General features: G+C 37.1%; 1 protein-coding gene across 1 annotated transcript in view; it reads right to left on the minus strand.

Moving 5' to 3' along the window:
- Window positions 1–27,865, minus strand: part of LOC134609334 (GRIP and coiled-coil domain-containing protein 2-like) — a 69,780-nt gene that overhangs the window by 21,564 nt on the left and 20,351 nt on the right. The window contains exon 2 of the mRNA XM_063453015.1: window positions 27,223–27,357. Coding sequence (XP_063309085.1) covers window positions 27,223–27,357 — 135 coding nt within the window. The remainder of the gene's footprint in view (window positions 1–27,222; window positions 27,358–27,865) is intronic.

The following is a 27,865-nucleotide window of genomic DNA, read 5'->3' on the forward strand; positions in this document are numbered from 1 at the left end:
CACGTACATACAAATACATTGTCTAAGTGTATTTTGATATGAATATATATATATATAATTATATATATATATTAATATCAAAATGCATGTAGAATGATATTGATTAAATATATATATATATATATATATATATATATAAATTATTATATATATATAATATAAAATAAATATGTAAATACATTAAAAAATAAAATAAAAAAATAATAAAAATAAATAAAATATATATGTGTAATTTCGTTCTAACTGTATTTTACAATTAATAGATATATACTGATATAAAAATACACGTAGAATGAAATAATATATATCTATATACATAAGTATATACGTATAAATCATTATATATACCCCTATATAAAATAAAAATAATTGTAAAAAATTATATATATATATATATTTATATATATATATATATATATATATATATATATATATATATATATATATATATATATACACACACACACACGTATATATATATATATATATATATATATATATATATATAATAATTCTATGTATATATTTATGTAATAATTGTACATAATTAAGTAATTTTATTAATTACAATTTGCAGGACCTGCCTGACAACCCAGGCCGAAAGTCCAGGGAATTTAATTTGCTAGCACTATATTTAACCCTGTAACTTTCCAAGACACCATAAAATCTGTACATGGGTGGGTACTGTTTTACTCAGAAGACTTCGGTGAACACAAATATTAGTGTTTCAAAACAGTAAAATGTATTACGACGACGATATTGTCCGACATTTTTTAAATTTTTCACACACAAATGGCACTTACACGAACAATATAATTGTTGTGATACATTTTACTGTTTTGAAACACTAATATTTGTGTTCAGCGGAGTCTCCCGAGTATAACAGTACCTCTCATGTACAGGTTTTATGGTGTTTTCAAAAGTTACAGAGTCAAATATAAAGCTTGCATTTCATTTTTTTCACATTGAAATTCACCAGATTGGTTACGTTGCTTTTGAGACCGTATGATAGCCCAGGAATGAAAATTGCCCCATTGATGGCATAGTATTTGCAGTAATAGACAACCCAAGGTATTGCAAATGGGGTATATCCAGTCTTTTTTAGTAGCCACTTGGTCAGAAACACCGGCCAAAGTTAGTGTTAATATTTGTCACACACAAACAAATATTAACACTAACTTTGGCCAGTGTCTCAAAGGCAACGTAACCAATCCGGCAAATTTCAATGTGAATAAACTGAAAATGTAACATGCTACATTTGACCCTGTACCTTCCCAAAACACCATAAAACCTGTACACGTAAGACATCACTGAATACAAATATGTGTATTTTATTGCAGTAAAAGCAAACAGTATTATGTCACGGTTAAAAATGTCACAATTAAAATGTCACGTTAAACTAAACATTTAAAAAAATTCTTATTTGGTCCCTTTTTTTATATATATTTTATTCCTATTAAATTATGTTTCATACCTAAAAATTTGAAAGCCCTGTTTTCCCAGAATAAAATGATATATAATAAGTGTGGGTGCACATAATATGAAAGAGGTGAATTACGCCTGAACAGACATATAGCGCAAATTCCAGATTTTGTTTACGCTTTGTTTTAATCACAACGTGTACATATTGCTCAGTCCTTAAGGGGTTAAAAGTTAAAATTGCTTCTAAAGAATTTCCGTATTTCCTTTAACCAACAAAAATAGTCATAGTTGTGGATTGCTTAGTTATGAGCTAACACCTCCAACGTGTTTGCTGTTTTGTTTCTAATATATATATTTTCCAGTAACTGATGTAATCATGTGGTAAAATAGCACAATAATTAGAAAATCTGGGCGAGAAATAAAAATAACATCAGCTCCAATTTTTAGAAATTCTCTGACATTTACTATAGATATAAAAGTAAATGCAAAGTATATACAGCAGTGATTGCGGGTAGAAAGCTAATGTTTTAACTGCTGTTTATGAGATATCAAATATTGTCTCTAAAGCATACAGTTCAGTGCAAAAATGATATTAGCAGCTTCAACACTGCAGTGTAGCAATATTACAAAATTATTACAAAAATCAATAACGGCTTCGTTGGCGTAACATAATCTGATGGTATGCTGGTGTTTATAGATATAAAAATGCATAATTCATATTTCATAATGCTTGAGAAAAAAAACAAAAAACATTTTTAACTGTCACATAGTTGTAACTTGCATGTCATTTTTATTAGTAGACATTAATTTGCATAAAACAAATGCTCAGTGAATTATTAAGCATGATAATATCCAAATGCCTATTCCTATGTCATATTTTATGCCTTGTGGCAACATCGGAATTACGGCAAACTGATTTATGCACTAAATTTAAGGCATACTATGACAACAGCTAGATATGTATACATTACAATATAAAATTTAGACATAAAAGAAGAATATTTCACATTACTTTATAGAATATACAATTTCTTAGGATATCCAAAAACGTCTCTATCCAGATTCATGTTGCTAGATATGAAATTTGTTCTTGAATTAATTATTATTTTCAGAAAAATTCTTTACTATGATGTTTTTAATAATAAAAATAAAAATAAAACCTTGTCATAACATTAAGCAAATGTGCACATGACAGCTAGCATGTGTTACTGCATTTTGATCTTAAATATTTGATGATTACCTCTCTCGATTGTAGATGCATCGCCCTTAGGGTTTCATGTTCTTACAGCATTCATAATTCAGAAGACAGTTACTGTATTAACATAGAACTTTCTCTGGTGCAAAAGCATATTCTAACACAACATTAATCAAACAAAATTGGCCTAAAAATAATAATTATTTGTTTGATAATTGCTTCAGCTTTGTCATCCATTCAAAAATAATCTTCTCCTACATAAATAGCTGTGTAACATCCAATGGAACGCCCTTCCCCTCTCTGTTAGACTTTCAGCCAATCTCTACTCCTTCATAAAATCTTTGAAAACGTACTTCTTTAGGAAAGCATATCAATTAAACTGTGAACAGCTTTCCCTCCCCGTACCCTGATTCCTCTACTGAAACTGTCATCAAAACAAAACACTTAACCCTCAATTAATACTATCATAGCAACCTACTTTTCTACCCTAGCCTTACCTTTTGTGTCACTAGACCCCACTCCCTCTAGCATTTAAGCTCATTGAGTAGGGCCGTCAATCCCTCTGTTCCTGTGTGTCCAACTTGTCTGGTTACAAATACGTATCTGTTAGTCCACCCGTTGTACAGCGCCATGGAATTTGTTGGTGCTTTATAAATACTACTACTAATAATAATAATAATAATAATCGCTGCAAAGATAGGATAGACAGACAGACAGACAGACAGACAGATAGATAGATAGATTTGAAACAGCACAAAACATATATAGGTAAACAAAAAAAGAAGCTAAAATGATCACATCTGCAGGAACACATACACTTGGTCAATCAGATTTAGAATTCTCATCTTACTGATCTGTATGATGACAGATAAATAGATTAGTGATTGCATATAAAGAGCAATTTCAGGGTAACATTCTATGTCATGGAGCAATCACTGAGAACATTTCATTCAGAACTTTGCCCAAGAATGACTCTCTATATGTAACCTCAATGTATGCACAGTTCAAAGACTTGATATGTTTCTCTAATTCAGCATTTTTTGTTTCAACATGTCCATTTACTGCTTTCATTGGTTGAAAAATATTTTTAAATAATTGTTTGAGTAGTATCTATTTTTTCTATCATGCATCCGAAGGTTCTCCATTGATAGGTCTCCCTCACTTGACCTTTTTCTGCACAGAGAGTAGTTCACCATGGTAACCCTAGCAATGTAGCTCTCTGTACACTAAATCATTTTAGTCATCTTCATGTAATTCTTTTATTGGCTGCACAATTGAAATGTCATGCTTTGCGAACAGTGAAGCTAGTAATTCCCCTTTAGGCTTGCATGTGAGTCTCCAAAACAGTGTGTGTGGATATATATATATATATATATATATATATATAAGATGCAAAAATACTACAGTATTGCAGTATGCAATGATACCTTTTTAATTGGACTAACATGAAATTTCAAAGACAAGCTTTCAAGAGTTTTCCTCTCTTCCCCAGGTCTGAAGAGAGAGAGAGAGAGAGAGAGAGAGAGAGAGAGAGAGAGAGAGAGAGAAAGTGTGCGTGCGTGCGTGCGTGCGCACACATATTTTTCCTATGTGCAGATTAATGTAATTAAAGGTTGAAAACATTTGTTACAGATGTATCATTTTAAAAAAAAGTTGGTAGTTCAATCACTAATGTTCTGCTTGGTTTTATAGTACAAAATCTCAAATGTTTATATTTTATATTTAAACATTACATGCAAACATGTAGTAACTGTGGTGTCAACATCTATTTTCATTAGACAATCTTTAGTACACATTTTTTTAAAATATTTTTTAGTGCGGATGCTTAGTTATTATTATTATTATTATTATTATTATTATTATTATTAAACATTATATAAGTAAATGTACTTCAATATTTATCATCTGGCATGGCATCATGGAAAATGTATCTCAAAAACATATGGGATGCTTAAGGAGAATCTGATCTGAAAGTATGTTAAATATTTGCCAGAATTACTAATTTATTTTAGCTCTCTACACTTCAAAGGCAAACAACAGTTCATGGACAACTGTAGCACTACATCAAAATTGCCAATGTGAGATACATTGCACCATACCTATATGGATAGGATGAGAAATTGGAAAGGACAGACACCGAGGCACCTAGAAAGGGGACTGTCAGGCAAGACAGCATAATTGTCGAGGTTCACAGACAACCCTGAATTCTCTCAAGAGATATGTGTAACGGATCGCCTGGCACCCCGACTGGGTACCTCCGTTGAAAGATGCTCCTAGCGCTTCCAGAGGACTCCAAGCACTCCACCAGACACCATAAGCACCGCAGGCTGCAGCTATCTCCCTTCAGAACGAAGCAGGAACAAGCTCTTACAAGAGCTCAGTGATTATAGCAAGGGAATATGCCTAGCATAGCAATCCCTTGTAGCAGATTCCCCCAATAAGACACAGGACTCAAGTTGAGGGTAAAACAGGAACTCTCTGGCTGCTAGCTTGCAGCCCTTTTTATTAGGTGCTCCCATGAAGGGGAGGGACACACACAGTAACGTACATTAACCAATCACACAATAGTTACATCCCACACATAGCCCTCCCCTCTACCTGTAAACTAATTATCTGTACACACAGGAAAATACAATTATCCTAGGTAGGGAAAATACAGTTTTTACACAACATTCATAACTCCCAAAATATACATCACATTCGCATAAAAATACATATACACAATCAATCCATTCAGGGGAACAACATACTCAAAAATCATACGAATTGGACCAGGGGTTCAAAAGTTAGTACAAATGTGCATTTGACCTTCTGGAAGCATGGTTTTTAGAAGCTCAAACTAGTTCCCCAGAATCCTCTATCCTGGAGACAATGGAGAAGCTGATTTAATTATATCCAGGGACAAACACAGCCTCCATTAAGCACATGTTACCAGCAACCACCAAAAGACATAAAAATACATAACTCCTGTTATACTAAACAGAACCACCACATTCAACCCATCCCCAGATGGCTTGGATCTGAGCGCTCAACATATCCAAACAGCGTTTAGATGCCACAAACACAGTTCAAACGCCATGGGGTTTAAGTTTCGTATGGGCTGATGAGAGGGCCCATAATCCTGGGGCAGCCCAATAACCCACAGTATGCCCAAATACCGTGCATAAAGGGCCAAATCGTCCAGGGACCGTAGTCACAGGGTAAGAGGCGGGCAAGCAGCCCCCTCCAAACCACAGTGGCGAAGTGGCTTTCGCTACATATCTTCCCATTCGGGGGTAGACTAACCAGGTACCTGACCTTCTGCCGGTCAGTACCTAGATTAGTCGGGCAGCCCACCCATAAAACAAAATTAGCAGAGTAGCCCACCCACAAAACAAATTTAGCAGTGTAGCCCCCCCACAATAAAGAATTCACAGAATGGCCCACCCACGGTACATAGTTCACAGAGGGTATAACCCACAAAACAAATTTAGCAGTGTAGCCCCCCCACAATAAAGAATTCACAGAATAGCCCCCCAACAATAAGTCATACTGGCCTGTAGGTCCCAAGTTGTGGGGTGAAACTGTGGCACCCTCGGCCTTGCTGGGCAAATGGCTGTGAGTACTTGGGGGCCAGATGCCCGATGTGCTCTGCTCCGGGGTCAGAGCTGGGGTAGTCTCAGGGTAAGGAAAAAAGGATGGACAGAGGCCAGCGGCGCTCTGCCCAGTTGCCAGCTCTTCCGCTGAGGCAGCCTGTAGAAAGTCAGGCTCAGGGGAAGGAAACAAGGGAGGACAGAGGCCAGCGGCGCTCTGCCCAGTTGCCAGCTCTTCTGCTGGGGGGTCAGGGAACAAAGGAGTTGACTGGGGAGGAGAAATATCACTTACCTCCCCCTGGTACTCCGGCTGCTGCTGGGGGGGGAGGTCGATGCTCTCCACTTTCTGTAACTCCAGCTCTAGTTGGGGATCTGGGCCGATTGCCCAGCATCCCTGTAGGGCCGGTGGAGAGATCTCGGTCCCATCTCCACCTGCCTGCAGGGGGTCCTCCCAGGACCAGTCTATGAGGTCCTCTACCTCGGGTACCTCTGGTTGCTGTTGGGGAGGGAGACCGGTTGTCTCTTCCTCCAATAACACATTCTGCCGCTGGGGAGTGAGACCGACTGTCTCCCCTCCCTGTAAAACATACTGCCGCTGGGGATCTGGGCCGGGTGCCCAGCATCCCTGTAGGGCCGGTAGAGAGACCTCGGTCCCATCTCCACCGACCACCTCGGTTTCTTCCTCGTCCCACTCTACCTGTGGCTGGAGTTTCTCCCAACGTGCCCACTGGCCTTCCCTCAACGCCCTGTGTTGTAGGTTCCGGGTCACCATGTCCCACACGAACCGCACGTATTTCTCCTCTGGATTGGGTCCGTAAAACTTCAGGCGCAACCCTACCATCGTGCCAAACTCTAGTACGGAGTAGCTATACGCCATGCTTGCTGTAGCCACTGCTGGTTCCATTATGTTGCTGAAGATAGGGACGCTGCACAACTCCACACGTTACCGGTGTCTCTGAGCTGCTTCTCCTCGCACTAGGACGCCATCCCACCGCTTGCCACCAATGTAACGGATCGCCTGGCACCCCGACTGGGTACCTCCGTTGAAAGATGCTCCTAGCGCTTCCAGAGGACTCCAAGCACTCCACCAGACACCATAAGCACCGCAGGCTGCAGCTATCTCCCTTCAGAACGAAGCAGGAACAAGCTCTTACAAGAGCTCAGTGATTATAGCAAGGGAATATGCCTAGCATAGCAATCCCTTGTAGCAGATTCCCCCAATAAGACACAGGACTCAAGTTGAGGGTAAAACAGGAACTCTCTGGCTGCTAGCTTGCAGCCCTTTTTATTAGGTGCTCCCATGAAGGGGAGGGACACACACAGTAACGTACATTAACCAATCACACAATAGTTACATCCCACACATAGCCCTCCCCTCTACCTGTAAACTAATTATCTGTACACACAGGAAAATACAATTATCCTAGGTAGGGAAAATACAGTTTTTACACAACATTCATAACTCCCAAAATATACATCACATTCGCATAAAAATACATATACACAATCAATCCATTCAGGGGAACAACATACTCAAAAATCATACGAATTGGACCAGGGGTTCAAAAGTTAGTACAAATGTGCATTTGACCTTCTGGAAGCATGGTTTTTAGAAGCTCAAACTAGTTCCCCAGAATCCTCTATCCTGGAGACAATGGAGAAGCTGATTTAATTATATCCAGGGACAAACACAGCCTCCATTAAGCACATGTTACCAGCAACCACCAAAAGACATAAAAATACATAACTCCTGTTATACTAAACAGAACCACCACATTCAACCCATCCCCAGATGGCTTGGATCTGAGCGCTCAACATATCCAAACAGCGTTTAGATGCCACAAACACAGTTCAAACGCCATGGGGTTTAAGTTTCGTATGAGCTGATGAGAGGGCCCATAATCCTGGGGCAGCCCAATAACCCACAGTATGCCCAAATACCGTGCATAAAGGGCCAAATCGTCCAGGGACCGTAGTCACAGGGTAAGAGGCGGGCAAGCAGCCCCCTCCAAACCACAGTGGCGAAGTGGCTTTCGCTACAATATGTTTTATGGTTCTCAAGATGCTCAGCTATTTGTATTGGCTGAAGAAATGTAATCATTAGTTCATGTAAGATGGAGTGCCAAAAAAGTATCCAGCATTGTACTATGAAATAGTTATTATTAAGTTTAATGGGGTCTTAATATTGATTAAGCGGTTGAGAGTTATATAACTAATACTTCTGGGTGCCTTGAGTTCGCATATATAACCATCAATTGTATTTTTTTGCAACCTGTATTAACCTTCATAATGCATTGTTAAAACAGTTTGTTTTTGTTTATTATTGAGACTGCATAGAATCTTACAAATATATATTATAGTTGTACTTGTGTTTCAAAGAAGGATAGTGTTCCAAAGAAGGAACCAGTCACTGAAGTGGATAAATAGAAGTGTTTTTCAGCTGTATCCACACAAACAAACACAGATACTATATAGGTGCACAAACATATGAGCTACAATTAGATAATTAGCCATCAGATCAAGTGACTAAAGTGGTACAAACATCATAGTACCATAGTCATTTTAAATTAAGGAATAAGGTAACCTGTTTTAAATCCTTTCTTGCTTACAGTGGTACTGTCAATTATCCCTATTCTAAAAAATATTAATTGTGAAGTTCGAAAAAACAAAATTACTTGTAGAAATTCACACTTATTTCTCTTGAATCTGAGTGCCTCGATCTTGGCACCCTTTCAGCTGTTTTGATAAACACCTGGCAAACAGCATAAGAAAAGCGTAGAGAGAGGAACATAAATAACACAATATTTCTATTTTGTTTCCTCATTTACACTGTGTACCTTGGTTGTGCCTTGACTGAACATTAGTGATTAGTGATGACATTGGCTAAATCTTTAATATATATTTGAAAGAAAAATGACCATCAAAGAAAAAAAGGTCAACATAACTTACGGATGATTTTCAATGTTTAATTCAAAGTTTTTGTGGGGTTTTTTTTTGTTTTTTTTACATGTTTTATTCAAATTTAAGAGATGTGATGGTTCCCCTTTTAATTTCCACCTATAACTTGTGTTGACCTTTTTCATGAGATGCTGCTTTTTCTTTTAAGCTTACATTTAAGATTTACTAAATTACATCATAATAAAGTTCAATTTAAATGTATATATACAGGGCCAGACTGGCCTACTGGAAAGTTATTTGTTATGCCTACCCTGGGGCCACTTTGAGCTGTGGCTGCAACCAGTCTGCACTCCCGCATATCATATCTGGCTGCGACGCAATGGTAGAGCTACAATGCGCATGTTTGTGCACATGTACAGGTTAGTAAGTGTATGGCTTGACCAAAATTTGACAGATGATTGAATAGCTACATTCTACATCTGCAAATTATTTGCTTTAGCTTAATATAAGTAAGCTATTTTAAAGACACCCTATCCCAGGCATTAGAAGAGAATGAATAACTCACATAGTGCTTTGAAGTGATTTCCGTTAGCATTGTGTATTAAGTGTTGCAATAGTCATGGAAACCAATATAGTGTCACTGCTAATTTCTCCACGAATAGTACATCAACCCAGAATTGCTCTTCATGCACAACTTCTGAAAGCAAGCCACATATTACCATTTATATATTATTAAATATGGTGTGCTACATTGGCATTGAAATTCAATATATATATATACACATGGCTTTTGTGACTGCTTGCAAATCAGTTCAGGCACTTCCAAAAATTATCTATGTAGAATGGACTAATCTATATAATACGAGGTACTGGGGAGAAATAATAGAAAGAGTTGTTCCTAATAGTAATGTCCCGAACGGTTCGCTGGCGAATAGTTCCTGGCGAACATAGCATGTTCGCGTTCGCTGCAGACGGCGAACACATGCGATGTTCGGTCCGCCCCCTATTTTTTTGTGGTATTTCAGTCAAATTTACTAATACTAAGTAAAAATTACTTAGTATTAGTAAATTGTGGCCCTTCGCGCAATACCGCGAGTAGGGGCATGTCCATTAAACAGTGAGCAGCCTGTTAAAAGCAGCCTGTTTTTTTTGTTTTGTTTTTAATTGTGTTATTATGGTTTTTATTTGGCCTTTTTTGGGGCTGAAAAAATAAGATTTTAGAAGAAAGAAAACTGAATGGTAAGTTGCTTTTATCTAATTTTTTTTACAGGTTTTTAGTTAAATGTCCCCCCCTCATTATTTTTGGGGTGAGGGGGGTAGGTAGGGGTATAATTTTTTTTGGGGGGGAGGGGGTGACTAGGGTCCCCTCCTTTGTATTTAGGGCCCCCACCCACCGCTCAGGGGTGGGGGCCGGGGGGGACAGTAGGTCCCCCCTTTCATTACCATTATGGCCCCCACCCGCTGCCCAGGGGTGGGGGCCGGAGAGGGGGAGGACAGTAGGTCCCCCCCTCATTATCTTTATGGCCCCCACCCACCGCCCAGGGGTGGATGCCGAGGGGGGGAGGACAGTAGGTCCCCCCCTCATTATCATTATGGCCCCCACCCACCGCCCAGGGGTGGGGGCCGGAGAGGGGGAGGAAAGTAGGTCCCCCCCTCATTATCTTTATGGCCCCCACCCGCCGACCAGGGGTGGGGGCCAGGGGGGGGAGGAGAGTAGATCTCCCCCCCCCCTTCAATCACTGTTGTGGCCAGAAAGAGTCCCTGTGGGTTTTAAAATTCGCCTGCCTATTGAAGTCTATGGCGGTTTGCCCGGTTCGCCCGGTGCGCGAACATTTGCGGGAGTTCGCATTAGCGGTTCGCGAACCGAAAATTTTATGTTCACGTCCATTCAGACATTCGTATGCCCGAAGTGCCGAAGTTCTGAAGTAATGAAGTTCGGAAGTGCCGAAGTGCCAAAGTGATTCGGATTTCTGAAAAGTGTCAAAACAAGAGATAGGTAGGGCCTAAAATAGCAGCAATTTGTGATGTCTTCCCGCCAGAAAAGTACTGTGTTTCTGGGTTTGTTCATGTATATGCTGGTGGGGTGAGGGCCCAGTCAGTGGTTTTGCAAAGAACTCGGGACATTCTTATGGAGGCTGTACAGAAAGCAATTATATTTCAAGCTCCTCTGATATTTTTATAGACTCATCTTAATATTATCAGCCTTCTACCTTATTATACTCCAGACTCATATTTCAGCTATTTCCCTCAAATGATCACCTTTCCTTATTTTTCCAGGTTCTCATTCCTGTTTCTAGACTTCATCTTGGTATTCCAGCTGAACTCTCATGTTTTCAGACCCAACACCCACATATTCTTCCATCCCAATTTTGGCACAATAGGAGCAGTTAATTCCAAGCACGCCATTATAAGGGCCCCCCTCTTTTTTGGTGATGTCTGATTTACAGACATGGACTTTGAGATTTGCTGCTCACATAATCTTTGCACCAATGATACAATGTGACACCATCAGAAAACAAACAAAAAACTACTGTCAACTATGAAGTGACAGAAAACAATCACAATCAAAGTGCTCTCTCGCCGGCCATAAAGTCGGGCCAGTTGGTGGGGATTTGATTTCCCTAATAAGAGATGAGCTTTGAACAGTGCTGTATGAGCAGCTACCTGCTCAGATAATGAAATGAGTCTTCACTCTCTCAGTCTTTTGATAAGTCACTCAGTGAAGAGTGGGATGAGCTTGAAAGGCACAATCTAGACATAAAGAGAGAGACAGACAGAGAAACAAACAAATACATTTCATAAACATATAAATGTTCTTCTACAGTTAGGATCTTAAAATCTTTGTGCCGATTAATATGCATTATTATTATACAAAAAATATAATTTTGTAAAATTGCTGAATAAGTAGAAATTTGAGATCAATCAGGCAAATGTCTCTACAAATGCCTTTGTTTATGTGAAACATATCAGTTGAAACTGTTTGAGTTGGTTATGACTGTGATTAATGCTGCAGTGAAAAAAAAAATCTAATTTAAGAAACTCGCACCAAGAGGATAATTTCCTCAATTATTAGGCTCTGGCTGGCAACCAACGTTCTAATTACTTTGATCATTTAGTAATCAAAATACTAAATGGCAACTTGAAAATTGGTTTGCTAGTAATACAGGGATGCAAAATTGGGTAACACATTAAAGAGATAATTGTAACTAGAAATCTTAATTTACTTGAAAGGAACCATTATTTTTAAAACACATTCTCTGAATTAGGCCTCGATTTAATATGCTTTCCAAATGATTCAATACTGTTAAGAAACGTTCCAAATGATTTACATAGAAAAGTCACTATTAAAGTCTATGAGCAATTTTTGTAGATAAACCGTTTGAAAGGTTTTCTAACAGTATTAAATAATTTAGAAAGCTTATTAAATCAAGGACGTAGTTGGCTTAAGACAAGAAAGAATATGACAGAAAACCTAGTTTGACATTGGCTGGGAAATTATCAAACCAACTTTGATTAGCTGTGTTTTCCCCAATTGATACCACTGGGAAAGTTGTCTATACGATTCTGTATGTGAATAAATATTGTTCTGTGTCATTGGTGTGGAGAATGTACAGAGCAGGGTGGGAGAGCAATTTCACACACATACTGTATTAACTGTAGTTTTTAGAATCCAGACCACGTTTTGAAAAAGGAGCTAGACTAGATTTATTCAGCCAAGAAAAAAATATTACACTAAGAGAAAACAGATTTTATTTGCTAAAACCTTTGCTCCAAAAGAAGAGAGAAAGGATGTTTCCAATATATGGACTCTTTTGTGTGACTGTTGGTGTAATAGTTGTCTATAGGACATGAAATAACACATGTAAACTGAAATCTGCATTCTTTGACCCTAGGTAACTGTGGCTTCAAAAGGTCTGTGTCACACTACAAAAATACACTTATTTGTAACCTTAGTGTGTTCCTTTATTGATTTACAATACTACCTTCCATTTAAAAATTATAAAAATCACCCCAACATTTGGGACTTAAGGGTCATGTGCAATCACCGTGCCACAACAACCCAGTGCCTCTTATAGAGAACCCGTGATTCTGTTTGACAAAGTATTACTTTTCAGTGTTGTCATGCTGTGGTGATAATGGAAATTGTTAAGACCTTCAATTTTCAAAGGTCTTCATGAGGAAGTGCCTCTAGAGGTGTGCTCTCCAACAAATGTAAACATTATAATTTCACAGAAACAGTAATGTTTTATATTACTGGAGAAAAGGGACAAAGATTGTGCACCAAAACTACTATATTAAGCTATACTAATCTTTGGGGCTTAGTATCCTTTTGAACTAAATAGCTTGAGACATGTACTCTTTTGAAGCAATTCTCTAGCATACAGCTGTTTAGCTAGGGATAAAACAAAATCTATGGGGGGGGGAGTAGGGGGCGGAGCTGACCAGCAAGCCGAGCAGATGTGCAGAACTGAGGCTCTGTATCGCTAAGCCACTAAAACACAACAAACCGGGTGTTTGGCGGAAAACCAACCCTGCACCTACCATAACGCCATGGGAAAACAGGCCAACAACAATAAAGCGGCTATTGGCTCTGGATCCCGAAATATTGGGGATAACATGCAGGGAGGCCTCCCGTGCATGGCGTCCAAGATGGCGGAGCAACATGCGGAGGAAGGAGGAACCCTAGATACACTGGAGGATATCCCCTCAGCCAAAAGCCAACACACCAGCCATGAAGGGCGCAATTAAAATACTGCTACTTGATATCCGCAAGATGTTCCAGGCCGATCTAGCGATCCCACGAGAGGACATGCTCTCGCTCACCGGGAGAATAAAGGCCACACAGAAGACGTCCTCCCACTTCAAGGTTGAGCAAGTCTCAATTGCCGCAGAACAGAAGCAGATTAAAGCATCCTAAACAAACATGGCACAAAAGATGGCAGAATACAAAGACCGCAGCTGCCGCAAAAACTTTAAAATCAGAAGCATACCAAACACCGTGGAGCAGATTGAACTGCCACAATTCCTGAGACGCCTGCTACAGCATTTGTTACCCCACAAGCAGGCTAAAAACATTCTCGTGGACAATATTTAGAGAATCTGCAGACAGGGCAGGTCACCCCAGCAGGCACACAGCGCAGTTATCATTTAATTTGTCACGCACCTGGACAAGATAGCGGTCATGTCAGTTGTCCAGGACTCACCCTCCCTAGCCTAAGAGCAACACACTCTGGCATTCTATAATGATTTGTCCAGATCTACCATGCTCTGGAGGCAATCGATGTGACCCATCACTAGCGTGCTGAGAAGGAGGAAGATCTCATACCGCTGGGGCTCACCGCACTCCTTATAGGTCACCAAAGATGGGACAATCTACAAATGTAATTTGCCAGCAGAGGTCAGCAGTTTCTGCTCCAGCAGGGTATGACCACGCCAATGGACCAATTGAGAGACAGTCACTATTGATGGGATGGGGATAACATCACCCCATTCGAGCCGAGGAGAGGCTCCTACCCCACTGCAGCGGGTCCAGTCGACTGAACTACAGGAACTGTCAATACCTGGCATCAAGGATGCACTGTGGACTCGCCCCTAGACAGGCTTTGTCACACATTTTATATAGCCACTGCTGGTTTTAAGTTTAAGTCTACATTTGTAATCGCCTTTCAGAGTTCACATCTATCCACACTTTACCTCAGAAAGCCATAGGCTCATACCCTTACATGGCTGGAACCCGCTGCTGACAGCAGCATGAGCAGACAATCCAATCACTGAAGGTATAAACACAAAACACTACATCACGGCCCCTATAGGGACATGCCCCCCCCACCGACAACAGGGTCTGTAAACCCCCATACAAAGGTGTGGGACACCTTCTCCCTGATAACCTACTGCACGCATATCCGAGCCAGGTTAACCTGGTTTACACCACTTCTAGCCCTCATCCACCAGCACCTACCAGCAGTTAAGGTTACTGGAGTCATATGCCCTAAGCCTACTCTACTCACCGCAAGAATATACTCACCATGGTCCCAGGGGCCCCGCTTATTTCACCCTTAATACCTCGGCTCAGCATAGCACTTGTTACTCCACTGTCATTATCTGTGCATGTTACGCTCATTTACAACAACAAAAATGCGGAAATTGTATGCTTGTTTATTGCACCTTATGATTGCTGTATGTTTACTTCTACACCAAAAATAAAGAATTATAAAAAATAAAAATAAAAACTATACTTTGCAGTTCATTGGTTCGGGGAAAGAGATTCAGCTGAATGAATTACATGATAACATCAAGAGTAGTAAATGATGTTCAGTAGCCTTGTGTAGGGTCTTTACGCATGGGCACGCTGGGCAGTTGCCTGGGGACCCCGCAAGCATTAGGGGCCCCCCCATGATGCCCATGGGCTGAGGCTGACTGGGAAGATCCTTTCATCTACCCTGCTGGTCCATGCAGAACCAGCTTTAATATATGCCTTCTCGGGCCAGTGAGGAGATCAAAGATATTCCTCACCAGCCTTCGGGCAGTTCGCTTCAGCAGAGGGAGGAAAGAAGGACCAGGGAGGCTGTGTGTTCATCCTTCAAATAGGCAGTTTGGGGCATTGCCACACCTTACCACATATTACTATGGCAGAAATATTCAGTTCAGCTAAACCAATTTGGATGAAAAAATAATTGGCTTAGTTAATTCAGAATTCATGCAAATTTTATCCATGCAGTTGTTTCTAAATAGATAGATAACATAAATATTATGTATATATTTTGCAGTGCACTGTTAGGCTAATTTATCTGCCATTTGTTTCACAGATCAAGTGATAAGAAGTAACCAATAGAAGGGAAAAAAAAGAGGAGCAGTAAAATTTATTTTTTAAAAATCTATATTTATATATTAATATTCATTAACCCCTTAAGGACTGGACTGTTTTTGCGATGTTGTACATTTGCGACCACGCCTCTTTTTACTCTTTTTTCATTCTGTTCCAAACCTGTTAAGGCATGGTGAGTTAGCCATTGGGGTTGAGACAGTGGACTTGTGGTCCGGTCCCCACTTTCCCCCCTATCCCCTTCTCTTTGTCCCACATCTCTCTTTTGTCTTTATGTACCTGTTGGGTCAGTGTGTCCGGATTTGGTCTTGAGCCTATATTCCCTTCAGGAAGTGTTTTCAAGGCTGCCATATATCTGTTTATCTATGGTATTTTTCTAAGGACCCCCATCTCAATTCCTCCATTTTGTGGTAGTGTTCAATTTTTAGATACAAGTCTTTTTTAAAGGGCACTGTTGTCGATTTCCAGTTGTTCACTATTGTACATTTAGCTGCTGTCAGCATGAAATAAATAAGGGAGTGTTTGAATTTTCAGTGTGGTATTTTAGCCTCGGGGTTAAAGGGTATGGTCATTTCTGTTACTAAATTGACGGTATTCCAAACTTCTTTCCAGAAGCCCAATACTCAGCTACATGTCCACCATATGTGGTGGAGGTGCCTTTGTCTGAGTCGCATCTCCAACAGTTGGGGGATGTGTTAGGGTCATACTACTGGGGTGGTATACCACCTGGAGACAAATTTATAGTTAATCTCCTGTAGCGGAACACTAGAGTGTGCATGAAAAATTGTTTTAAAGATACTCTTCCAGTCTCCTTCCTCTAGGTCTTTGTCTAAATGTTCCCTCCATAGTCTGGTAAAGTATGGTAACTGTGTGTATGTGTGGGTTTGGAGAAGTTTGTAGCATAAGGAGGTCGGCTTAGAGGGCATTTTATCTCCTGAGCATCAATTATATTTTTTTAACCTTTACGTATTAGGACATGTTTAGAACTTGTATCGTAATGTTTGTTTATAACTTGCGGTCTCAACATAATCCATAACTCTGTAAACAAAGTGTAAACAGTGTTAGTCTTTCACAAATGTAAACTTTCAGGAATTCACATTTTAGCCTAAATAACAAATTTGGAAAATTGCTCCAAGTTAGACACATTTTCCGTTCCATTTTGGCCTACAAACTTGCAAACACTTAACAATAATTCAACAGTTTAAAACATTGCTTTGATAGAGGATATCAACTGGTGCTGAAAATAGAAATCTGTCTAATACTAGTGTTCCTGATATGTTTCTTATTCAAAACTCCTAAACACTTCCTTCCCAGTATTTTATCTCAAAAATTACACTAACCAAGATGAGTTTATGCAGATAAGATGCATTTAGTGCTAATTAAAAAAAAAAATGTGAACTGCTATGAACGGTTATAAGCAATAGATGGGGAGATGTAGTTATAACAAATCTAATTTATTCGGTTGTTATTACACTTTTATGGGTGAAGATTGTTCGTGTTGAGAAGTTTAAGGAACATATATGGTTGATTGAATATTATATAATATGATGCTAAACTTATCATATATGATATCATATGATATCTATCTTTTCTATGATGCTAAATTGAAACGTAAGGACAGAACATATAATGTATTAAAAAATTGTGATCTCCACCAGCAAACAGTAATCAAACCTAGTTCTACTGAAATAAGCAGCCCAGTGGGACTTAAAAAAACAAAGTCTGTATCCTATTAATTCTGATACTCTAACATGTGGGACACCCAACAGTGCACTTGAAAAAAAGAAAGAAAAAAAAAAAAGATTTATTTTATGTGAAAGCGATATTTCACTTTATTACTGCATTTTCTTCATAAGACATGTTCTTCCAAGAGGCATTATGCGTTGAATCGACATAAAAAATAAAGACAGATGGAAACCAGTATTTTAAAGGCCAATAACACTTCTATGAAGCACTAACCACTTCATAGCCTACTCAAGAAATCAACAACGAGAGACTTTGATCTTAATGTATGTGTAGATTAAATGCAGCAGGAAAAGCTTTTAAGAAGCTTATCTGCATACTAAGGTTAATGATACCATTTAATTACTTGCATATTTAATTATGCTTCTTATTAAAAATGAGCAGTTTATTCAATTGGCTTCTCTTTTGTGCTTGGCACGTTTTCAAGGGAAACCACTGAAGCAGGAATTATGTGTAAAGAATAGAGCTCACAGTTGTCAAACATGACAAAGCAGAAGCAAAAAATTAAAGCTAGTTAGTATTCTCCGTTCATTAACATTTTACATAATACTCTGATATCTACAGTGTATCCAGAGCTTGTCAACCACACACAACCACCAAGAATGCATTCTCTCTAAGCAACAGAGCGTGTAATGGTGAAGAGTTCACGCTCACTTTCATGTAAGCAAGCGACAATTTTAACTTGGTTTTCACAAACTTTTATTATTTAGGATATTTGTTTGTATTGTAAGTATGTACAAATTAGCTAGATAGGACTCACACGTCACATTTGCCTAGATTATTTTTCCCTCCCACGCGTCGATTTGGCAACATTTGTGAAAGAGAATTTTCCATTTAAATATGCACAATAATTATTGCACTTTGCTATGGTAATTACAGTTCAAAATTAAAACTGAAAATGTAAAAATAAAAAAAATGTAGCATTATAAAATGCAAAAATACATGTTGAAAAAAAGCTGGCTTATTAGGGTTGGGAGAAAATAGATAACTTTTTACAACTTTATTAAGCTAGTCTGCCCTTTTCTATTAAAATGAAACTATCAACAATGTTTTATACAGAGATTTTATTTAACTGCATGGAATTAAATATATTGGGATATAAATTAGTGGACGCCTTTGTAAATCGCCCCCTTTTCTATAAGCCAGCAAAATGAACTTCACTGGAATGTTGAATTGAATTTGAGTGAAAATCTCTCTTATATCCGGCGTCCTATGGAATAGTTAGTTGACTACTGATTTGAATTATCTTACAGGGTCAAAAATGTGCTAACCTGTTCATTAATAGGAATATACAACAGAGAAAAACCCAGTAAATCCCAATAAAGTGTGAGGCGTTTCTCAATTAAAGGGCTTGGACAAGGAGTGCAACACTATTTTGGGGTTTTCGTTCAGCAGACAAGAGGTAACCCATTGAGACTGGAAGAAAGGCGTTTTTGCTTACAGCAGAGGAAAGGGTTCTTTACAGTAAGAACAATAAAAATGTGGCATTCTCTACCTATAGAGGTTGTTTTTTCATCGGATTTTCTAGATATTTTTGAAAAAGGCTTAGAAGTGTTTTTTGCGTAAACAGAATATTCGAGTGTATAATTGATACGTATGTGAACACATTGTTAATCCAAGGAGCACTCTGATTGCTGTTAAGAAGTCAAGAAGGATTTTTTTACCATCCAATAATTGGATTTTTTGTGGCTACAATTGGGTTTGGGTTTTTTTTTTTTGTCTTCTTTTGAATCAACAGCATAAAACAATGGATTTCAAGGTTGAACTCAATGGACTTCATTTTTTTTTCAAGCTAGAATACTCTGCAACTATGTAACTATACATGCTTTATAAGTGTGCGTTGAAGATAGCAGCAGATGACAATGGTTATCTGAAGTATATTTATATAATCTCTAAATTATCAAATAAGCATTTCAGTTATCTAAGTAACTTTGTCTGTTCCCCCAAATTGAGTTCTCTTTGTTAGTGCTACTTTTTTTTTTATTTTTTACACTATTTGCACAATATTTTTTTCTTAATCCCTTTGCAAAGTATTTAAATAAAAAAAGCTAAAAACATGATAATCTTTCAATCAAATAATCAAAATAAGAAACAATTACTTTAATAAGGCTACACACCCTGAAGCTCTGCTTATTTTACAGAGTTGGGGAGTGTCTGAGGACACAAAGCATTGGAAACATCTGTATTCAAGTCTTTCGAATGTTATCTACAAATAAAAGTTAATAATAAAATTAATAACCATAATCATTTTGCACAGTGCTTATCTTATGGTAGAAGAGGGGAATTTCTCAATCCCCAGTTTAAGAAGATATTCTTAAAAAATATAACTTTTTCTGAAATAAATAAACTATGGATTTGTATTAAAAAAGGCAGTACGTGAAGTGGAAAATGTGACAAATCCAAACTACTGTCAATGCAAAGCAATGAGCAGAATTGAATTTTTTACCTCTTGTGTCAGCATTCTGATTGTACCTTCCAAGGCTTGGCGGTTATGTAAATACTTGTATTCTAACTAATTTCCCTCTATATTTATGTGAATCTGCCTGACTGTTTTGTTCGCTTCCTTGATTTTTGATTGTCTGGTAGCCAGCTAAACCAGACAAAATAAAACAAATACAACAATAGCTTAATAAATGTGTGTTCTGTAAAACAGTACATAGCACCACAAGAATGAGGAAACCGGATTATATAATGCATTCCAATTTCTAAACACAACAAACAAATAAATATATTCATCCTTTGGTCAGGCAGAACTCAAATGAAGTTTGATGACTTGATTAACATTGACTTGTAGGTGAGATACATCATTATTATAAAGTTCTAAAGACATTAAACTTGTTTTAAAGTGTATCAAATGTCAAGCTTGTTTTTTTAAGGTAGGTTTTTATTAGAGAAGATTTTATACACTCCTAATAAAATAAAAAAAGCAAACATAAAAGAATTTACACCAGCGAAGATGAATTCGAACATCCTAAAGCATGTCGTTTTCATTTTTAAACAGAGGAAGTTTGCATTTTTAAATTAATAGGAAGCAATATTGGGAAGCAAAATCTATATATCAAAAGAGAAGTACAAGAAAGATATTTTCATAAATAGTCATTACCATGTTGTTCGATTTGCACAAAAAGATATGGTCTATACTTTCGAGAAACAGCAGCTTAGATATTTGAGTTGAATATTTAAATGCAAAATGAAGTATGTCTTGGAAGACATTTTAGGAAATGTGTAAAAAGAGGAGAGATAAAAGTGCTTTTCTTTTAAAAGTCATTAGCGCGTGGGCTCTGATATAAAAAGTACTACTGTATTTGTCTAGCCATTTTCAAATGAATGACTAGGATACCTCATGGCTACACTGCAAATGTATGAGCAGTTTCTATTTATTTCTATGTGGAAACAAAGTACATCTCCAATTGGATCCATTAAGGATCATGGCTTGATCAATGTATCTAAGCCTCTTGCTGGTTCAGAGAAGGCAAATCCTGGATAAACTTGTAAAATATGAATAGTTTTTGTAGGTTTTTTAAAAACTCATGTATTGCATGCAATCTATAAAAATGGTTAAAGAAATCTACCCCGGAGTCTTTAAAAAGCTTTTTATAAATACTGAATATTGGAGACCTAGAATCTTATTTATTTTCCTACTTTGCAAAGACAGGTCTCTGGAATTTCTGTATCAGGAAACCACCCCCAAACTGAAAACAAGCATGAAACAATATGTTCAATCTTTTAAAATATCATGACTGAAGTCATATCCTGGACTGGTTTTAGTTTAGTTCTGTTTTTTTACAGTTTGATGACCCACTGCGCTACTGACTTACGGTGTTTCTGGATTGAAAGAATCCTAGTATTTTACAGCCATAACACTATGAGTTAGATAAATAAAAAAAAAAGTAACAAACGAGACACTTCTGTGATCTGAGAGACATCAGCAATAACTGTGAGAGAGCTGAGAGTACAGGATTGTTTAGGGAATAATAAAACTAGTAAGGATCTTTAAAGCAACCCATGTCACTTCCTCCACCCTGTGTTTGGTGGGTTGGAGGGTATAAAAACCATAAAAGAGCTTGTGAATAGCACACACTCCTTCCAATTATGCTTTTTTTCTCTAAAGAGAATAAAACATTAAAACAGGAAATATACCTTTTTTTTTTTTTTGGCATACACAACCATACTATTCTTTATTATAATAGTGGAATAGATAGGCGCATATTTAGTTATGAGATGATGTCCTGTGGGGTGGGCTTTCCAGGTGCCTATTTATTTTGGGGGGGGGGGAGGAGGGGGTGAAGTGAGGATTAATTGTTTAATTTACCAGATTAATAAAAATCCTGTGTTTTTATGAATATTAGGACCAAGGAACTGGGTATCCTCTTATCCTCTTAGGAACTACTTAGCCCTATCACTATACACTCCACTCCATTATTTAAGGTAGGGGGCATTCACCTAATAATATGTTCCTCGCATGGGTGTTTGAAGGGGTAAAGTTTGTTTTACAGGCCTCTTCTCAGTTTAGTATTATCTTTGCCTCCGCAAAGGGGAGGAAGAAGAGGGGGTCATTTGACATCCCCCTTGATTAATACTGGATGACAGGACCCCCAAATCCTTTTTTTTTTTTTTTTTTTTTAAATACTCTGTTGCCACACAGCTGATGAGGTTACGATATCTAAATAGGTCTGTCATGTTAAATGCTGTGGACCTATTGACTCTATGTATTTTTTTTTCAGTTGTAAAGTGCATTTAAACAAGAGCAGAAGAAAATTGCTCTAATAGTGGCACTAAAAGTATAAATTTGAACTTTTTTTGTGATGCACCAGCTAACAAAAAGGCTGTTTGGTTTAACCGTGTCACTTTTCTATCACTGGAATCTAGGGAATCAAGCCATTTGTTTCCTGTGAGGCAAAGCATCATGGGCATTGTAGTCCATAACTGCAGGGGAACCAACTGTTAGTCATTACTTCTGTAGAATGTAGTAAGAAAAAAAATAGTATATCAAAGCCATAAACTTAATATAATGGTCTCAAAAAATAAAATTAAACGGTATGCATTAACAGCAAATTTAAAATAAAATATTTATGTCCCCAAACCATGCAAATTTAATAATAAAAAAAACAAAAAAACATTTTTCACGTGCCACTGGAAACTTACAAAACAACAAATTGTACTTTCAAAGAATATTTGAAGTCTGACCTGTTTCATTGCTTTTTACACAGCTGGAAGGGGATATGCAATCCACAGACGAAGGAAATTGCTCAAGCATTACACTCATATGTTACCCATACACTGCCTTATTCACTAAACATTTTTTTTCCAGTAGGCATAGCAAGAGGAAATTGAACTACAATCCCCCAAATCATTAGCAGCATAGTCCCTCATAACAAAAATATGTAGAGTAAGTTATGCAAATCTCAGGATTTAAAAGAAATAATATAACTAAAATGAATAACTGCACATTTGTGCAGTCCTGTTCTTTTTTTTTAAATATATTACTTAGAACTTTAAAATTAAAGGACAAGATGTTACAGATTGAAACAATACTGAGACAGAGCCTAAAGTAAGCAAACACGGTTCTACAAAATAATGAAATTACATTTTAAGCAGAAGAATGACCAGTACTAATGTCTGCATATTTGTTCCGTACAATAGATATTACATTCCAAAGGTATGCACAAGTAAAAGTGCATTAATGCTTTTGTCACTATTTGTTTGTTTGTTTTTTTTAAAGAAGAGTACATAAATAGTGATCTAAACAGAGTTCAGTTTATGCATTTATATTTACACAGAAGCTGTTTTCATCTTCTTTATGGAACACCATGAAGTCTTATATAACAGAAGAAGAAGCAAAAGAACACTCCAAATGAGGCTGCTATGGTCCAAGTAGTTATATGGCAGACCCACCTCCTGTAAGTAGTCAAACCATTTTAGAAAGGTTTGACTTCTTACCAGGGTGGTACTCTACACCTTTCTGCAGCTTTCAGCAGAGCTAGAATCTCCTGTTCAGGAGCTTCCATTAATTCTCCAGCTGGCTCATTGGCTGAAAACTTGAGGGCCTAGTTGAAACAAAGAGGTTGCAGCTAGATAGCAAGCTGCAGTGGAGGCTTGACAATGATTTACTACACATTGGAGGGTGATGCCAGTGCAGCTAAACCACTACAACATACTAAAGTGATGATGATGCTCTGTGTGTTCCTTTACTAACATTTTAACAGTTGTTTAATCCAGGATTTGTCTTCTTATAGCCGTATTTAGTCAAATATATAGCACTTAATCTAAAATACATTATAAGTAAAAACTTATAAAAGTAGTTGAGTGCTTTAAAAAAAAAAGGGGGGGGGATACCTGACACCTTATACAATATAGATAGATGGGGATATCAGTACACCACCACATGAATAACAAAACAAATAGAATATATAGTGTAGATTGTAATGAATTTATGAATTAGAAAACAACACTGTGGATTCACTCACATGGAATGGAGCCTACATATATGGCTCACTTTTCACACACTATATATACTATATATCTATTTGTTTGTTTTTCCTATTGTGCTGTACTGATATCCCCATCTATCTACATTGTATAAGGAGTAAGAAAGTCCTCTATTTATAGTGCTTCACTACTTTTAGAAGTTATCACTTATAATATATTTTAGATCAGTTGTTGTTTGGTGAGGGAAGAACGGTTACTCTGCACGTGTTTCAGAGCTGCTGTAGATTTTATTTAAATATATTTAAGCAATTGTATCACATTATAATTTATTAGGATTTTTTGAATTTATATAGCACTTAAACATTTTAGGGGGTAAACCAATAACTGAGAAAATAAAATAAGTTAAAGTCTAGTACCCCAGTTAGTTGTGGGCACATATAACACTGAAGTTGTTTTATCATCATTATTTTTTAAAAGCTGCTGCAAACATTGTCACAGTCCTTGATATGGTGACCTGCCATGGATCAAAAACAATCTTATCGTTCATTTGATAGACTTTATAGCATACATTTATTAACAACAATAAACTCTCTGCTTAACTAATAATTCAAACTGTAAGAATTTTTTTTTCTTTTTTACATTTTTAACCTAAAAATAAAATGTAATTATTACTTTTGAAGGTGACAATGATCAGAATCACACTGATGACATATGACTTGTTACAAAGTTGAACCTTAGAGCTGTGAATAATTCACAGCTACAAGTAATTAAGCTGGTGAAGGATGGATGTGTCCAAGTATAGTGAACAAATCGAAACTATGAGTAATTTCAAAGGTTAACCCAAGAGCAAATAGGACTATCTTAGAAAGTTTAATTGCACAACTAAACTTGCCGATCTCACTAGCAGCTACAAAGTCTCATATACATAACTCATATATGCAATTAGTATACATAGCTTTTGGAACCTGAAACATAGGCTGGGTAGATTACAGGGCTTTACTTCAAAATAAACCAATAAGAAAGAGTTTGAGTGAGAAAATGAATCATTTAAAGGGACAATTGTATCACCATAACCACTACAATTTGTATCAGTAGTTTGGGTGAAAGGAATGTTTAAGTGCTGTTCGCTATTTTATGCTAAATAACTTTTGAGCAACATAACAAAAATAGGACTATTTCTGGACCCAAAGGACTCAGGGAGATTAACTCCTACATTATTCATCCATCCTTGAACTGCATTGATAGGCTGTTGCGGCTAGGAACGGCTAAGCCTAATGCTCACAATCAATAATTATTGTTGGAATTTTGTCGGCTTTGTAAGAATACAACAGAAGAAGAACTTGTGAATTATCCAAGAGGTAGCCAGCCTCTTTGTGTAACAGGAGAGCCCCAGTTTCTGTCAAAGTTGCTCTATTCACCATAACTAGTACAAAACATTGTGAAGATTAAAAATGTTAAATAGCTATGAATATTTATATGATGTGTTTGCACTTCTGGTGCTTCATAGCATTAAAGTGTAATCGCTTATCACCTTTTGTGCGATTTTATATATATATATATGGTGATCTTTTTTAGTTTACTATTTGGAGCATGTTGTAGGGGTGCACCTGTTGATATTGGCTGCTATTTGTCGTGTTTTGTAACCAAGTAACTGTGCTCTCAGTGAGGAAGTTATTGGTTGACCTCTTTGGTTTATCTTGGCTGATCTCATAAGAACACCACCACAACAAAAGAATATGCAGCAGACTGACTGATGAAACAGTTGTTACGTCCTTTGAATGGGTCCATATGTCCCCGTTCACACTACTTGGTGTAATTTGTCACAGAGATTATATCATTGTGACAAATGACACCATGTGAACAATGCCTAAACTGAAATTCAACTTGGTACATTGTAAAGTATGCATATCTATTTCTCTCAATCATGCATGTCCGATGGGAATTAAAGCCACCTCCTTATAAAATTACAAGCTCAGATGCAGAACACCTTCCTATAGTACCTAATTGAATAAATGCAATTATATAAAGATCACTATTCTACCAACACAACAATTTATTTTCTTTTTTTGTGTCTGAACCAATTTGAATGATAATTCTGTCTTTATCTATTTATTGCAAATATTTATTCATCAGTGTTTATACAATTAAACATTTTCATATAAGTTTTGATAATGTGATAGATAGATAGATAGATAGATAGATAGATATCCACTTTATGTCCATTGACTTTATGTACTCATCACTAAATGTTAAGATATTGGCTAAAACTAGCTGGCTAGATTTACTCTTCCTGCAGCATTGCAGTGGTCTGTTTAGTTTATAGTTCATTTATTAATCTATGATTGACTGCAACTGCATGGATTTAAAGAGAGACAGAAATAGAAAATTCTCTACATTACATCAAAGTAAAAAATAAAAAAAATAAAAACAGAAAAAAATCTTGACATAGATATTACAGCTTTCAATGCTCATGGGTAGAACATGTATTAATTAATTACAAACTGTGAATACAGATTTTAGTTGACATATCTTCTTAGGGGCATGTTAATTGTCTCTTCAGCTAATTATCTGTCATATCATACTGGCAATGTACCAGAACTTTAGGAAGTCTATTCCCCGAACCCCACAAGATTTATTTGCATTGTGTGTTATTAAAATACGAATCTATGTCTAAGCCATTGAGGTGAAACGCGTAAGATTGTATGGCTGTTCTCGTATGCTTCATTATGTATGAATCACTCTGACACTACTTTCATTGGAATAAAAAGAAATTGAGAATTTTAAGACTACTTATGAGATACCTTTTATTGTCTTGCAGTGCAGGACATTTCTTATCTATTTTTGCTGTCTAAGATGTGCAATTCTATGCATGAATCTTCTACTTTCCGTAATGTACTTACACTTATTTTGGATCAGTCTGTTCACTAATAGTGCTTGGCGCAGCGCCAGACTGTGCATATGTATGTAATTTACCTTAAAAATAGGTGAATCAGGACTGTTTTATAATTAATATTAGTATAGTCTCAATATCTCTAGAGTTCTAATTTTATTTTATATTTTAAATACATTTTAGTTCTAGCATGTGATGTAACTAATGCAACAATAGCAATTAAAATGATAAAAATTGGTTTTACCCATACCTTTTCCAACAGTGCTTCCTCCTCATTTGCAGCCTTCCGGAGATCTTCCTGAAGGGAAAAAATCTTCTGATCTTTCGCCTCCAGCTGATCTTTCATATCATCTGCAGTGTGTTTTATTGTGTCATTTAGTTTCATCTTAGAAGTGAAGAGAAAATATTTTAGAACAAATCAAATATAAGGGAATAAAAAGTTGTTTTCTTTCTCTCTAAAGAAACTATCAAATATTGAGAACCTGAAGTTTGACTGGTGAAAGACATCGATCAGTTCTCCAAAACAATAATGTTTAACCAGTACTTAGATACATACACCCTAAATATATACAGGTTTTAATGGAAAACATGGAAAGGAGTACATTAGTTTTCCTTAAAATATTGAAATATCCCAAACCTTCAAACCTACTAAACCCATTAAGAAATATTAAAAAATGTGCAATGTAGTGCCTTTATGCTTTTTTGTCATTCAAGTCATCTTGTTTTGTTGGTTCATAACACACTGCACACCATAACGAGTTCATAGTACAGGGTGGAACTAAACAACTATAAATTGAAAAACAAAAGGATATATATACAAGGAACGGAAGACTGCTGTCATGGTGGATGTGGCAATGCCCAATGACTATAACATCAGGAAGAAGGAACAGGAG

Source organism: Pelobates fuscus, chromosome 4, assembly GCF_036172605.1.
Source record: "Pelobates fuscus isolate aPelFus1 chromosome 4, aPelFus1.pri, whole genome shotgun sequence".
NCBI lineage: Eukaryota > Metazoa > Chordata > Amphibia > Anura > Pelobatidae > Pelobates > Pelobates fuscus.